Below are 17,317 nucleotides of genomic sequence, written 5' to 3'. Positions count from 1 at the left end.
TGCTAAAAATCTCCTTTTTCATGAAAGAACAAAACGCATTGAAGTGGATTGTCATTTCACCAGGGATAAAGTGCTTGAAGGTCTCCTACAACTCAGTTATCTTCCTACTAAGAACCAGTTAGCTGGCATCTTTACCAAGATACTTCCTAGCTGTCAACATATAACTCTCTCTTCCAAACTTGGCATGGTCAATGTCTTACCCACACCAAGTTCGAAGGGGGGTGTTTGTGTACACTGTCCTAGTTCTACAGCTAACTCAATCCTTTCATCAGTTCTTCAGTGTATCAAGGGAAGCAAAGATCAACAACAGCACAGACCTTCTAGAAGCCATGACATCAACTCTAACAACTCGTCCTAAAATCTAGGGAATCAGTTAGGAGTTAGTTTGTTTGCTGACTTGTAATAGAGCATCCGTGATTGTTGTAATTGATGAGCTGTATGTTTGCAACCCTTCTATTGGTTGAGAAACCTCACTAATCAGCTTGTATTTATAGCTACCATAGTTGTTGTAATAATCTTAATTCATTCATTCAATAATAAGAAACAATTCTCTCAGAATTCTCTAGTTTCCTTCTCTCTCAATACTTGTTGATATTCAGCAATGAGTTCATCCTAAATGATGAGCAGATTCACCATTATGTGTTTCTTATTTTAGAAAATAGTTGAAATTAATTATTCAATATTAATTTTGTTGTCTAATTTATTATGTCAATTTTACATATATTAAAGGTTGATTCTCGATCATGATTTTTGTTAGGTTGAGAAATCAATCAGGATTATAAGATGATGTATTGAATTGTTGTGACTTGCTTTAGCAAGTTAAAAGTCTTAAAACAATAGCTAAAAGCTTAAAGTCCAATTAATAAAGAAATCTAGAAATGATGCTTTATTTCATTATCTCAACAAGGTTTTGCAAGAAATCCATAATTTAACAGCATCAGCCATAAAACATAGGAACTGAAGACTATAAAACAATCTTTTATGAGATTGAATCTAGTCTAATTATTTATTATGAGCTCTTAATCTAACATGTAAAAGTTTCTTTATTTTAATTGGGCTTGGACATTCTTGCAGTTACTTCTCTAACCAACTTGGCTGCAACCATTGCTGTCATACCATCAGCAGTGTCCCTCTGCGGGTTGAATTCAACGACATCGGCAGCCACGATATCACCTTGGAGATTGTGCAGGATATTGAGAACATCACGAAAAGACAGGCCTCCGGGCTCAAAGTGAGACACACCGTGTGCAAATGCTGGATCAAGACAGTCCACATCGATTGATATGTAGACACCCTTCACTCCCTCACCCAGTTTCTGAAACACGGATGTGATAACATCAGGAATGGAAAGAGATGGAAGTTTAAGTTGCAAAGAGATAAAATTAAAGAGAGATATAAACCAGATTTTCCAAGTAGTGGCGATCTTTTGAAAAGGTTCGCATTTCATATTGCTCCACCCCAAATTTCTTTCCTTGCTCCCGGCCTTCTCTATTGATAGATCTTATACCGACCTGAAAAGTTCAAATGAGAGATTTGCATGCTTATATATACATTTCCATTTTCTAGCAGAGAAGACAGTATAAGTGTTATAACGGATGCAAAGAAAGATTAGATTAACGTAATTAAAGAACGCAGAGATTTAACGTGGTTCACTAACAATGTGTTAGCTACGTCCACAGGCAGAGGGAAGGAAAGTTTTATTGATCTTGAGGAATACAGATTACAGAATACAACTAGGTTATGACCTAAAGAGTTTATATAGTACTCTCTAGACAGATACGGAAAAGCCCAGAAAATAGGCCCAAAACAGATAACCCGTATCCAAAATAACAGATACCGTAAAGTTCGGGGACGTTGCCCCTGGACCCCGACCCGCTGACCGGGCAGCGAGATCCCGGGGCGTTGCAGTAAGGGGCTTGACCGATTCAATACATTATCTAACAATAAGTTACAAGAATCATGTAAATTAATTACCTGCAAGAGCCTCCGTGCATAGCCACCCTCCATTATACGGGCAAAAGAAGAAGCATGAGAATACTTGTTCCCTTCAAATTCATGATAGATATCTGGGTGAGCATCAAGATGTAGGATATCTACAGGTCCTCCAAGCTTCTCAGATACAGCTCTTACAACAGGGTAAGATATCGAATGGTCACCGCCTAACACCAGAGGACGCAACGGTTCCTGCCAAATTAAAGCAATATATAAATATTAGAACACACACCCATGGCCAGAACTCAGAATTAAGTAACTAACCTTTGAGAAGACAGGTAGATATATAATACCTGTTCCATAACCAGCTTGACTGAGTCACTGACAATGTCCATCAATCTGTCATCCATGACACCAGCTTCTCTCATCTCTTGAACAGGAAGATCTCCAACATCAGTTAGGACTCGAGGATCATCTATTTCTTTGCCTGCATATATATACATATAAATTATAATGTCGCAGGTAGGAAGGTTAAGGTATGTTCTTGAGCTATCATATATGATTCATGAGCTAGCTAGTTAGTTACCTTGTTCAGTTGAGGCATTTGTGCTTCCACACCAGATTGCTTCTCTAATAAGAGGAGGTGCAAAAGCAGGCCCCTCAAGAAATGATGAATTATGGCCCAGAGGTACTCCAAGGAGGGAAGATGTTGCTTTCGCACCTCCTAAGGCCCGCACAAGCTCCCCCTACAAACCAAACCAACCATTTTTATTGTAACCAATCTCTACGCACCATAACAAACACTATTTTATTAAGGTTGTTCAGTGTGTTCAGTTGTTCACCGATCCAAAATCGGACCGAACCTGACCGGGTGATAATACAATATTCAGAAATCGGACCGGTTATGTTCGGACCGCATTTATAGAGGACAAGAAATAAAAAAAAGGGTCCAAAACCTGGTTTGGGAACCGATTTTTTTTTTCTTTATCCATAGAGAGAGCCACAAATGACAAGACAACAAATGATGATATCCAACCAAGCTAGGTATTTGACATTCACGGGAACCGGATTTATAAAACATGGTAAAAGAAAATGAAAACTAAATGTTCAACCAACTTCAACGCCTTTTTAATAAGGAAAAATTATTTTTTACCACCTAAAAAAAATTAAAATTTATATTACTCCAGTCCGGCTGGTTCAGGCATATCCATTTTTCCTGATCCGGGCCGGCTTTTTTAATACACCTAATTCCAACATTTAGAGTTTTTATGCTTGCTAATACACAGTCAATCATTTATCTTTACTTACAATTTAGGAGTAGTATAAAACAAAAATCGAAAATGATAAAGGTCGCAACATGCGACTTTTAAGTTGTGTCACAATTATGACATATCATGGTTATGTGTCATGATTTAAATTAGAAACTAATATTTAACTTATATAACCTATTATACATGTTTTGAAAAAAAAAGGTAGGAAATCTTAATATTTTAATTTGTTTCATTTCTTTATATCGACTACCTTATTTACATATTTTTCATAGTAAAAATATTGCATTGATAGTAAAAATATTCTGACTACGCATATATTACGTGGCGCCAATATGTAGCAATTAAATTCCGACACGTAAAATTGCGACAACTAAATATTGTCGCGACTTGCTACCTTTATCATCTCTCAAAACAATAAAAATTATCGAGACTGAAATCTAACAAGACTACTACTGTTCCTTAGATAAAAAATCATATTGATTGTCAAAAAGCAAAAATGTAAATAACATAAAAACTCAAACATTACAATAGAAAAAGGTTGAAGGAAGTACGTAGCATAAAACTCACAATAACCCGACCTGAACCTAAAACGAAATCACTTAATTAATTTAATTATTAGCAACATTGTGATGTGGAAATCACTTAATTAATTTAATTATTAGCAACATTGTGATGTGTGGGAAGATGAAGTACGTAGGGTACCTTGAGCTTTGCACTCTCACGAATGAGGGTGAGGGAGGCATCTATTACTCGATTTTGGCCTTTTTCGATCACATCTGCTGGAACTTTTGCTGCATTCAGTCTTTGAAGTTGATGAATTCCCCTCCTAGCTACGTGCTGCATCATCACTGTTCACTACACAAGGAGGAGACTACTGTAATAACACTTTTTTTTTTAACTCCGATTATTAAAATAAAATTAAAAAAAAAAAAAAAAAGACAATTAAATTGTACCTCCTTACTTAATACAAAGTATTCCGTACAAGAGAAGATGGATGTTGTTGAAGAAGATGAAGGAGATTTGGGGATTTTAAATAGAGAAGAAGGAATGGCTCGTTGTAGCCTTGTTTGGGTGGACCCGTGGAGGTCGGTATGTAAACACTACAAAAAATTGTACTATTAACGACGGGAAATCCCGTCGCGAAAGGCCAATAATCGTTGATTAACGACGGGATTTCCTGTCGCGAACTCGTCATAAAAAGGGGTCGTCGTTAATAGAAATCTCGTCGTAAACCCGTCGTAAAAGACATTTGCGACGGTATTCCCGTCATTGTTTGGTTGTTAGCCCCGTCGCAAAAGGCTTTTGCGACGGAATTTTTGACCCGTCGTAATTAGGTTGTCGTTAAAGATACAAATTCTTGTAGTGAAATAAGCCGAGACTCTTAATAAGAAACTCAGACTCTGGCTCAGACTTGAATTCAGATAAATCTTGTTTATGTTCTTTTATTTAATGCTTCACTTGATGAATTAAAGGTGTACATTTTTAATACATGATTATAGATGTGTTCGATTATTGGTGTCCAACCTCGTCTATTTATGTTCATAAGAAATTCTTTAGTTAAAGAAAAAGTACCTTAAGTTATCATAGCATCTCCCGTTATCATATATACATATTTTCCATTACAAATATATTTTTCATATTTGACTTTTGACCTCCTAAACAATTAAGTGTAAATTAAAAATCAAAAATTCGACTTCTGATATTTTTAAATGTCAGATGTGCAAAAGTCGTTTACAAGAAAAGCTCGTTTGAGAAAAAAGTACATTTTTCAAAAGAAAATTGTCTAGTAGTTTGCCTCAATTAATAAACGCGTCGTTCATAAATTGCTCATGAACACAACCTTATTACCGATCCGAGCTTGAACATATAATTTTGCTCAATTAAAAGCTCGAGCTTAAACACATTTTTGATTTCAATTGAGAAATCGAGGTTGAACTCGTCTAAGTTAAATTAAACAAACGTGAACCATGTACGTAGTACTCAGTTCGGCTCGTTTACGTCCCTACGTAGAGGTAGGATTGATATAAGCTAAGCCGACCTGAACATCAACAAGGCTTGACTCTACTAACTATACGACTTTTTTTTTACCAACTCGAGCTTGGTTTCAACTTCAATAATCTTGAGCTCAAGCTCGACCCATTAATAAACTTTCCAAACAAAAACTAGTACTATAAAAGTGAGTTTGGCTCGTTAATGATTCCATCTATATTTTTGAGCTCAAGCTCGTAAATAAACGAACTCAATTTTGATCAAGTTAATTCCAAATTATTCACGAGAAGTTCAGCATGTGTCCATCCTAACGTAAAGCGATAGATGTGGACATGCCCAATCAATGTTTGTACTATAAGTACATATATACACGTTTTTTTTAATTATGATCTTGTCCAAACATTGGTTGTCTTATTAAATGGTCGATTTGCCATAACTTATTGTGAATTTGTGATTATTACAACTTTACAAGTCATAGAAGAGCTTTCAAAAATCTCTTTCTGCCATGTGCTAGCTATAATTTGTTTTTAGCCACTCACATGAAGTATTTGTTTTCTTCATTCTCTACCCCTTATCCTTATTGTTTATCGGTCTTTTTATACACGCGATGCGTGCATGGATTTTTAAAATGTATGTAAGCCGATATTTAAAAAAATTAATACTTATTATAGTAAAATGACTATCTCTTTTTTTTCTTCTCTTGAAAGTATCTTAACCAATTTTTAATACTCATTTCAAGATTTTATCACAAATGACTAATCAAAAGTTAAGAAAATAGTTTAATCTATAGAAATCCAATGCAAGGTGTGATTATTATCTTCAAATAAAAGTTTTGACAATTATCTGATGTAAAATATATTATTCATCATGATTAAGGTTTAAATAGTAATTAATTAATTGAAAAATCTATGAAAAATCTAATTTCTTCGGTCACATATTTTTTTTTCTTATTTTATAGATGCTAGATTGTCACTATCAAAGATTAAAAAAAATGCTAAATTGTCAATAATTTTTTTCTAATGGTGTTTCTTAGAGCAATAGGTCATAAATAATTTAGTTTTACGGAGCACATGATTTTAAAATTTGTTTTGAACAAAATGATGCTCTATTATGATGGATGAGAATGTACAATCTTTATTGCATCAGTTATTTAACAATAACATATGATAAAGAAAATGTAGCAGAAATGTGTATCATAATGTGAAAAAAGATTAATTATATCGATTGGAGTAACAAATATAAATATCATATTCGTCTTTTTAATTTCTACAAAAATTAGTAATAAAAAAAATTAAAGAACCTAAATAGTTATAATGGAGTAATAAACAATTATAGAAAGATTAAGCAATAAAAGGGATAGGTTGAAAACTTAAAAATGAAATGATAGCTAGATTGAGATCCACCAAATGTATGATGTATAATTGTAAGAAAACTAATTAGTAGCTATTCAATTATAATCAATAATAATACTCAATACTATATAATCAACACACACACACACACACACACATTTTTTGGCTAGCTTCTTGAGAAGTGATTGACGTGAATTATGAGTTAGTTAATGTTATCCCCAAATTTACTTTAGTCACAAATTATGATCGTAATAATAGATGATTGAATTTGTCTAATTTATTTTTGAATTGGAAATTATTATTGATTTAAATCGGGGCAAGATTGGTTATTGTTATCATTTTTAATTTCCAATTGCAATCTATACTATATATTAATAAAAGGCGTCTATAAGAAAATGTACATGACACGTGGCGCCCTGCTTATGGGTCGTTTGCTCCATGTAATCTTCATATACATTAAAAAAAATGTAAACATGGTTTGCATAAGGTTTGAACCCGTGCCGTTGAGTTTAAACATTAAAGCTTATACCACTAGGCTATTCATGTTTCATGCCATCTTTGCAAAAAAAAAAAAAAAAAAAGTAAATGTGAATGTTATTAATGTAGTAACCCGGGGCATCGCCCGGGCCCAAATACTAGATATGCTTTAATTTGTGTTTACTTTGCATAAAATTACCTTATGTGCAACCAAATTTGAGGTAATGTTAGTTTGAGTTAGTATTAATTTTTCTTGATTTGCGCCATTTTCAATCAAATTTATGTCAAATAATTATTCTAATAAAATTTGAGTTGGAGCACACTATTTTAGTTGATTGTATTATTTTTAATTGAATTTATTTTATTTCAATTATTTAATTAATGGTGAAAGAGTGCATTTTAGACTAATTTATAGGGGATACTAAAAGGTCATTTACTATAATAACCTCAAGAGTTCCCTTATAGAATAAAGATTATATTAAATTAGAAAAATCAGATCAAATAGGATCAGACTAGACCAGAAAAAGAAAAAACACTCATAAAAAGAAATCAGATTAGACTAGATCAGACCAGATCAAACCAGATCAAACCAGAAAATAGATTAATCAGAACAAGTCAGGTAAAAGAGAACAAAACATTATATTTCGGATGAACAAAAAAAAAGGCTAATTCATTAATAAGAGTAGTTAGACATGACAAAAATTTATAACGTGGCTATTTGTCAGAGCAACATCAACGCTAAGTCTTAAGATTTGAATTTTGCTGACATGTCATATGACTCAGCTAGTCTTAAGATTACGTATATCAATATGTTGCATTGAAGTGAGATAGTCTTAACAAAGTCTTAAATGGAGTCTTGAAAAATTAAGACTCAATGTGTGAGTTAAATAAAATAAAAAATTAAATGTGTTATATTATTTGAGATGTTTTAAATGAGCTTGAAGGGTGAAGAGCTAAATTTGGATGAGTCTCAAGAAATCTTAATAAAATTTAATTAATTAAATATTAGTGGAAAATTGACATAGCATATGAAAAAATTCTTAAGATAAGACCCCCTTGATGTTGCTCTCAGATTAACCTCACAGTAGTTTTCTTCAAACACGCAAATAAAAGTATCAATGTCTTATTACTGTGGTCCTGTGGTCTGTGGATGTTTAGGACATTTCGCTATTAATGTCTTAATTGTTGGCCCAATTTAAATTTTCTAGAAAAGGCTAATTCCCAACAAAAAAAAATACGGAGTATATATTAGCGTTAAGGTCATTGGTTGAGATAGATTAAAAGATAAGATCTTGAAGATAATGAAAAAGTCTTTTGGATTTTACTTAAAGCATGAGCAGTGGTAAGTCACTACTCACTACCCTACTTACTCACAATCATATATGATCTTATCTATCTTTCACATCATCATCCACATCATTTTCCACTATCTTGAATCACTATTATGAGTCACCTCATTTATTTTTCTACAATGATGAGGTTGCCCACCACTCTCTCTCCTAATTTTATCGATACCCCACCATTTATTCTCTCTCTTATGCATTACTAATTATTTTTAGTTATTGAGCTTACATAATTAATTAATAAAACTAATGACATCGTTAATTATTATTTTTTAATTAAAGCATTTTATTATGTAAGCTATTTAATTTATTGATTTTGAATTCGAAATGAAAATTAAAATAACATAAAATTGAGATCACATAATTTATAAAACAACGAAATGCATAAACATTTAAAGTACAATCTACATTAACAACGACTTTGGTCTTCTTAATCTTTTCATTCGTTGCCGAAACGACCCCATATATGCTCAACCAAGTCATTTTTTAATGCAATATGGGTCTCCCTATCACGAACATAATTTCTGTTCGCCATATAACCACTTAAATTGAGCCTATCCAATCGTCCATTTCTAACGGTAAATGGTTGGTTGTTGTTACCGTTTGATGATCCAACTACATTTTGAGGTTGATCATTGATAAATTCCGATGCATCGTAATGCAAATATCCATCTCGCTCATCTTCGACAATCATATTGTGCATGATAATACATGCCATTACTATTTTCCATAAAATTTCAGTCGACCAAGCTAGACCTGGTTGACGTATTATTGCAAATCGAGCTTGTAACACTCCAAAGGCACGTTCAACGTCCTTTATGTAACTCTCTTGCTTCTTGGTAAATAATTTGTGCTTACCGATTTATGGAATTTTAATTGCTGGGATAAATGTTGCCCATTTTGGATAGATACCTTTGGTAAGATAATATCCCATATTGTATGTATTTCCGTTGACATTGAAGCTAACATCTGGAGCTCTACCCTCACAAATTTCAGAGAACACCGGCGACCGCTGGAGGACATTTCATTACAAGAACCTGGTGTACCAAAGAAAGCATGTCATATCCACAAGTCTTGTGAAGCAACAACCTCTAAGATTATAGTCGCCGTTTTACTTCTCCCTTGATACATTCCTTTCCATGCACGTGGAAAATTTTTCCACTCCCAGTGCATGCAATCAACCAACTCCAAGATTTCTTTTGTGTGACAATTCAATGTATGGGCACACATAACTGTAAAAGATGATAATTTTCTGACAATTCAATGTATCAAATGTGACATTTCAATGTAACATGCAATAAATTTTGCAGGTTGTGACAATTCAATGTATGGGCACACATAACTGTAAAAAGATGATAATTTTCTGACAATTCAATGTATCAAATGTGACATTTCAACGTAGCATGCAGTAAATTTTGCAGGTGTATAGAATATTTCTCATTGTGGAGTTAGTATTAATAATATTATTATTTGCAATAAATAATTTTTAAAAGGTTAATAGAAATAGAGAAATTATAATAAAAACATGAACTTCATTACATTAAGAAATAACAATAAAATGTTACAAAGGAAATTTAAAATAATAAAGGCAACATTACATCAATTAAAACTAATATAGATAGTTTGGCTAACTTAATTGATGTCTAAACTAGCCTAAAAGATGTGCAAATTCTTGCTTTAATTTCAGATAACTTTCTTTTTCGTCTTCAGATAGATTTGGTTTTGCAAGAAGGACACTGAATAACTTGAACCTCTTTTCCCCCTCTTTTTTTCGAGCTTTGATGGCATCTCGTTCCTTTTGATACTCGAGCATACGTTCCGCTACATCAATACGCCTCTCGTCAACATCTTTGTGTTTTCCTTTTATCACATTCATCTCTGACAAGGCTTGAGTAAAAGACTCTAAATTTTGAATTTCAGAACTACCAACATTTTGAATACCAGAACTAGCAACAGATTTACCTTTTCTTTTTGTTTTTTTCACCCCATCGGGACGACGACGACGAGTACGAGTTATTGGACCTTCATCAGTTGGAGTATCAGGTTCTGATCTTTTCGAACTGCCACCACCACTAGAAGGTACTTCTAGGTCTATTGGTCTCCATTTGTCTAAGTCTCTCAACATCTCCCAACAACCAATTAAACCAAAGCGTGCACCATTACACGTCCTCTATATATTTCATGAGTGTTGGTGCCACTCTTATATCTTTTTATTGCCTCACCATAACAACCAACCCATGTACTCACATCTCTATTTATTCTTCCCCACCGACTTTTCATAGATCTCAAACTTCTAGGGCGCATGATGGATGGATTATCTTCTCTAGCTTGATCATACAAGGCCATAATGTTTCTCCACATTATAGCCAAACTTTGATCCGTTGCCGTCTCTGGATCTTCAACTGCACATTCTATCCAAGCCGAGATGAGTGCATCATCTTCTTTTGCACCCCATTTTTCTCTCGACACAATGGTGTTGCTTTCATATGGAGTTTCAACAACATCATCATTAGCACCATCAACATTATCACCAGCTTGTTGTGAACCCCTTGGATCTTCGGGTGGGGTTAGGTTACTGCTTCTTTCTCCCCCGGGAGTTGTTGGACTGTTTTGAATTATTTGGTTTACACCATATTGTTGTGACATTGGGAACATAAAACCAGATGGATAATTTTGGGGAATTTGTGGAAAATTTTGATTTGGAAATTGATTTGGGAATTGTTGTGGGAAATTTGGGTTTGAAAATTGATTTGGGAATTGTTGTACAAATTGTTGGTTTAGGTGCATTGGTTGGTTAGGCATGTTATAAAATAACATCCTTTGAGCATTTGGATTAGTAAGGTTATTTGGATCAGAAGGAAAATTAATTTGGAAATTTGGAGAATTGGAAGATCGGTAATTTTGATTATTTTGAGAGGAACCACTTTCGTAATTAGGATTATTAAGATCCATAATTACGAAATAATTTTATATGTGAATGCTATGTAAATTTGATTTAACAATGATAAAGAGAGGGTAAAATTTAAAGGATGCAAAACTATATCAATATTAGGCTCTATTTATAGATAAAATAACAAGAATCACGTTGGTGTAATTATTTTTTTGAAAAAAATTTAAATAAGTTATCAAATGGAACGTTATAAAATTACTAAGTGAAAAAAATAGCCGTTGCATTGTGTCAATATTGTTTCAGCAATGTTTACGTTGAAATTAAATAAACCCAACAAAAAAATTCTTGCAATGGACACTTGGCAAATTCTTGTTGGACCGCAAAACATTGCTGACGCGCGTCAGAATTTTCAGTTAATTTTTTTTTAATTATTTTAAATTTCAGCGATTAACGGCTAGGATTTAAGATGGATGTAACGTGGGTCCCGCGCGTCAGGTCCCCCTTTAGAAGTTGCATCCCCTTGCTATGGTCTTGTAATGAGTCACCCTCCTCAATAGTGAGCTAACTCACAACTAGGAGAGAAGGTGTTGTGAGTTATAAGCAACTCACCATTGGTGGTGCTCTTAGCACATTAATTAGAAGGGGTATTCAAATCATCAATTATGGTCCATCCCTCCAACACATGTAAAATGCTTTATTTGCGTTATCTTTCTAATGTATGACATTCGCATTATTCATATACTAATCTTAATTTTAATTAATCAACGGTGATCACTTTGATTGAGATTAATTAAAGAAAACTAAGGCCGGATTGAAGGTCGCCGATTGAAGATTTCGTTAACTAACCATTGGACTTTAAACACGTAAAGTTATTTATAAGTGTGAATATGGCACACCGTCAAATTGATGGTGTGGTTGGTCACATATAAGACTTGAGGTATAATTAAAGAATTGCTATGCAAAGAACTGCATCGACAAATGTAATCATCAGGCTCGTTATTTTAAAGAATCGGATGAAGTGTAGAGTAGTTTGCCACAATAAAACTACTTCCTCCGTCCCTTAATATTCACCTCACTTTCCTTGTAAAATAATCTCTTAATACTCATCTCGTTTCTATCAATGGCATAAAGTTACCAATATTATATCATTTTTCTCACTAGGGTTTATTTTCTTGGCCGCCATAGGCCGAAATTAGTCTAATTTCTTCGAAAATTGAACTATTTTCGACCCTTTTCCTTTATTTAATTATGTTATTGTCTCCTAAATTCAATAAACTTTAAACATGTGGGCGGAGTTCGTCCTTGTTTGTTAGCCTCCATATGGTTGTAATACCTCGTATTTTTCGGAATTTATAAATATATTTTAATGTATTTATAAAGATTTTTATGAATTTAATTACATCTAATGCGATTTAAATGTATTTTAATTTAAATAATTTAATTATCAATTATTGACGAAAAACGGATTTTTATTAATAAATTAAATGAATTTATTATTCGGGAATTGTTGGGTCGTATTTCAAAAACTGTTTTAATTATAATCCAAGCCCAATTCAATTCCATTGACAAACCCAGCTAAGCTTCTAGTAATTTATTCTAATTAAACCCTAACTTTAAGCCCAACTTGATTTCCTAAAACCTAAGCCCACAAGGGATGGGAAAGCTATAAATACAACCCTCCCTCACATTAATCCCTCACACAAAAATTCTGAAATCTTTCTCATCTCCTCTCCTCTCTTTCGGCCCTCCCTCTCTCCCCTTGTCCGAGTGCCTTCAGCCGCAAGCAAGTTGCACACCCCTCGTGCCCTGCTGCTTGCCTTTCTCGCCCCTCGCCTTCGTGCACGCAGCCGAGCACCCCTGCTCGTTGTTGTCTTCCTCTCGTGCCTCACGCACACCGCCCATCTCTCGTCCCTCGCGCTCTCGCTCACCCTCGCACACGCACAGCGGCGAGCTGCTGCTGTGCAGTGTGCCGTGTTGCGTGATCGGCGAAGCTCAGCGCCCTTGCCCGCGTCCCGCGCGCGCTGCTGCTGCGTGTTTCGCTGCTCCTCACGTGCCTTGCCCGCGTCCCGCCTGCTGATGCTGCTCGTGCTCACTGCCGCACACACACACGGTGCTCGTGTGTGTTGTGTGTTGTTGTTTTTCGAATATTCCGTATACTTTTTATCCTAATTCAATTCCGTATTTAAATTATTAAATTATTATTATTGATTTGGATTATTTAACCTGATGGGAACGGTTATGAACACCGTATTATGATGTTTTCGTATTTGAATTCATGAGGTTGATTTTAATTATATGATCTATTATTTTCAGATTTAATAAACGATTAAAGTGTCAATTTTTATTATCAAAACATGGTTCTTATGATGGTTTATTTCTAGGGTTTTAATCCCAACTGTTTAGACAATTAATTTACATAATTTAATGATGATTTAAATTATGGAAATCAAACTTAATTTTTCATATTTAATATAAGGTCATAATAAAGTGTTGATTTTTAATGATTTTAAAGGCCAAAAGTCAATGTTTTTGTACTAGGACTTTAATTGACCAATTGAGACTATTAATTTGTTAAAGAACGATTATTTTCTAATCAAAACAAAAAAAAATTTAAATCTAAAATAGTTGCTGGAAATTTAATAAGCATGAATAATAATTAAATTTCTTTATTGTATTTATAGGAGGTGATTTCTAGCTTTGAGTCGTGATTCGCACAGTGGCCCCCGTACTTAGGTATTACAGGTACGTACGTACATGACTAGGGTGACCACCTATTCCATGAGGATTATATGATGTGTATTGATTGTGAATCATGTGAGCTTAAAGTGTTGAGAATCCATGTTTGATGTGTGAACAAGCATGTTGTGAATTATTATTGAATCTATGAATTCTATGTGGACAATCATGTTATGGAATTTTATAATCGTTGAATTATGTCAAGCATGTTGTTCAAGTTTATATGCATGTATGAGTGTTTCACATGCAAGTTTTATGATTATGCTATTGTACGGGATGTCTAGCATACTTCGAGCCTAGTGGATATGCCTCAGTGCATCATTTATTCTACTGTCGAGTATAATATGTTTGAGAAGTTAAAGTGAATTGAACTAAGGACTATTCGTGCTATGGGCACACCCCGCTTGTTAACTGGCAAAGCCGGGTTATCTCAATAGTGTTTGAGAATGAACAATAGGAGTAATTTCACTTGAGTCTTATGTTTGATAACAAGTCCTAAAGGATTAAAATAAAGTGTCATTGTTTAATTGCTTGTATGTTATGTTTTGTGTTGAGTCTTGAGTCGCCTTGAACATAACATGCTAATTAACGTAAAGTGTAACCGTAATGAGCTTCAAAACTCTTGGAACATATATACCTTGAGTATGAACAATGGGGGGAGTCTTGTCGGAAACTTGCACTCCTTGAATGATACAAGACGTTGTTTCATTCTTTTATTTTATCGCTTTTATGCGCATGAATTACATCGGTATGGCTCGACTGTCGGTAGAAAGTCCGACTCTTATTTATTTAGTGCTTGATTGGCTCCCAACACCCTTATCTTTCCCTCTGTGGTTATTACATTTTACCCGTTCGAAGCTAATTCTTATTAATCTGTGAGTCAAGGGTCATGTCGAGTATCGAGTCTGTCTCCATGATTAATTGTTTATTAAATGCTTTTGCATGTGGATTATTATATTGTTTTGTGAAGCATGTTAGACTAGGATTTCATTCTAGCTTGTTCGTACTCAGCTTTTGCTGACTTTGTGCTTCATGTCTTTCGGTCATGGTCTTTGCCTTAATGACCCTATGATGATCCATCATTGCACTTGCGTTGTTGGGGAGTAGTTTTCAATAAACATGTTTGTAGAGATAACCTGCGGGAGAAGTTATCATGGGATTGAGTTGAGAGACTATTTATTCTTCCGTATTTATAAACTCTACTTTTATTTTCTAGTCATGACTACTATATTTATTTAAACTTTAGTTAATGGATTTTAAACTATTTAATGCTTTGTTTTTTTGGGCCTTAATGGTTCCAGGTTGTTGATTGACCATTAGCTATTTATTATGTTTGAAAGTTAGTTAATTTTCGCTGCGTAATTCTGGTAAATAGCCTTAGCCGTTATCACGGTGGCGGTAACATCTTGGTAATTCTTTTATATTACTCGGAAAAAGGAATTATAAATATAAGGAATTATCAGGGTGTTACATTGGTGGAGTTAGTATTAGTATGTTTGGTTTGTCGTTCAGTGGGGTTATGTAGAATTGGTTCGTTGGTAAAGTTTTATGAGGGATCGCAACATATATCAATTTTTCGAGTACATTCAATTCAGATGAATCTAGTGGAAATCATCCTCGCAGCTACAAAAAATCGTTAGACCCTCCTCTCTCTGAAAAAGATGCATGTTCCAGCGTTATATACGGGAGACGTTCTACAATTCAAGATTCATTCAACGACCGTAGTTTTGATGAAGGACACCTTTATTTGATTCAATTTGTCATGTACTTGTTAGATCTATATTTCTCTTGTATATGTCGTATGACTCTTTATTATTGAAATAATTTTCCTTTCAAAAAAAAAATATCATTTTTCTCACTTAACAATGGATCCACCTATATTCATATTTCTTAAAAAAAAACATTAAAAAAAAAATTCAACCCTACCCAGTCCCCACTCCAACCCATTTATTTGACACATTTCCCACTAACTATGTTAAAAATACCCCACTATTAACTATCACCTTATAAATTAATAAGTCAATTAAATTGGCTAAACGTTGTACCCAAATCGAGAAGAGTATTAAAGGACGGAGGAAGTACTTGTATTTTATTCCAAATTCTAACTTTCAAGCCCCAATTTATTTGGGCTTCCATCCATCCTTTCCACACTATCGAACCTGTTGTTCTAACCCCCCAAATTTTTGGCTGCATACCTATGCATGCAGAGCTGGGTGCATATGAGATTTTTTTAGACATCCTGAAACAGTTAAAATTGAACACGATGATAAAAAAAATGAACATGAAAAAAAATATCCTTCTTCATACTTGTATTTTAATAATTTAGACTAATTAAGTAATATTAATTAATATATCAGAAACTCTAGTACGTCCACACATGTTTAATCACTACGCTACATTTCGGTAGAAAATTATCATTCCAAAAATAAACAAATAAAAAATATGAACATTGATGAATCTTTTTCTTCTTCTATGTTCCTCTTTCCTCTATGTTTCTCTCTCTTATCTGCAACTTTTCTCCATCTTAATAGTTCTTATTTGCCTTCCTCGTCGATAAATTTTCTACCACCAATTGCAAACGGATTGAGTTCACCAACTTATCCTCCATTTCTTCTTCGACTCTGTTTTTTTTCCTCGTTAAATTTTGAAAATTGAACATAAAACCTTTTTTAATTAAAAATGAACTTGACAGGATATCAAACATAGTATGAACATTAAATTTCTAAACCTGGACATTGAATTTAAAAATTTGACATAACTAAGAATAATAAGTGATTTTTTTTAGAAACTAAAAAAAAAACCTATTACTGATTTAAACACATTAACTCCAGAATTGAGTATTAAATATTTTAACAGTAATTCAAATTTACAAACCCATAAATCGAACATACATATATCCTTATTTATGAACATGAGACTTTAGAAACTGAACATCACACAAAAGTATTGAACATATAGTAATTTTATAAGTTGAATTTAGTTGATCATGATTCTGTATAAGTTGAACCTAAGACTTGAGAAATTGTACATCACACAAAAGTGTTCTTATTTATGAAGATATCATAGTTTAGTAAGTTGAATTTAGTTGAACATGATTCTTTATAAGTTGTACATGAGACTTTAAAAACTGAACATCACACAAAAGTGTTTTTATGAACATCATATTTTAGAAGTTGAACATGATGAACTATAAACTGAACATGACAATATTTAGACATCACTACTTTTGATCTTTCAGTAAAGTGAACATGAATGTGTACATAATTCTTTATAAATTGAATATGATATGTAAGAAACTGAAAATCGCACGAAAGTATTGAACATATA

The 17,317-nt window shown here is 33.6% G+C and overlaps 2 protein-coding genes across 2 annotated transcripts; both read right to left on the bottom strand.

The window, feature by feature from the left end:
• Positions 1 to 859: 859 nt before the first annotated feature.
• Positions 860 to 4,310, bottom strand: LOC110803112 (arginase 1, mitochondrial). Its single transcript, XM_022008577.2, has 7 exons — positions 4,157 to 4,310; positions 3,906 to 4,058; positions 2,519 to 2,678; positions 2,286 to 2,419; positions 1,975 to 2,184; positions 1,401 to 1,511; positions 860 to 1,315 (listed from the first exon to the last, which is right to left on the bottom strand). The coding sequence occupies exons 2-7, from the start codon at positions 4,047 to 4,049 to the stop codon at positions 1,049 to 1,051; spliced, it is 1,026 nt and encodes a 341-aa protein (XP_021864269.1). The 5' UTR covers positions 4,050 to 4,058; positions 4,157 to 4,310; the 3' UTR covers positions 860 to 1,048.
• A 6,193-nt stretch (positions 4,311 to 10,503) lies between these two features.
• LOC110803135 (uncharacterized) lies at positions 10,504 to 11,316 on the bottom strand. Its single transcript, XM_022008616.2, has one exon. The coding sequence runs from the start codon at positions 11,314 to 11,316 to the stop codon at positions 10,504 to 10,506; it is 813 nt and encodes a 270-aa protein (XP_021864308.2).
• Positions 11,317 to 17,317: the final 6,001 nt, after the last annotated feature.

This window comes from Spinacia oleracea, chromosome 2 (genome assembly GCF_020520425.1).
Source record: "Spinacia oleracea cultivar Varoflay chromosome 2, BTI_SOV_V1, whole genome shotgun sequence".
Lineage (NCBI taxonomy): Eukaryota > Viridiplantae > Streptophyta > Magnoliopsida > Caryophyllales > Amaranthaceae > Spinacia > Spinacia oleracea.
This window is presented reverse-complemented; position numbering and strand designations above follow the sequence as displayed.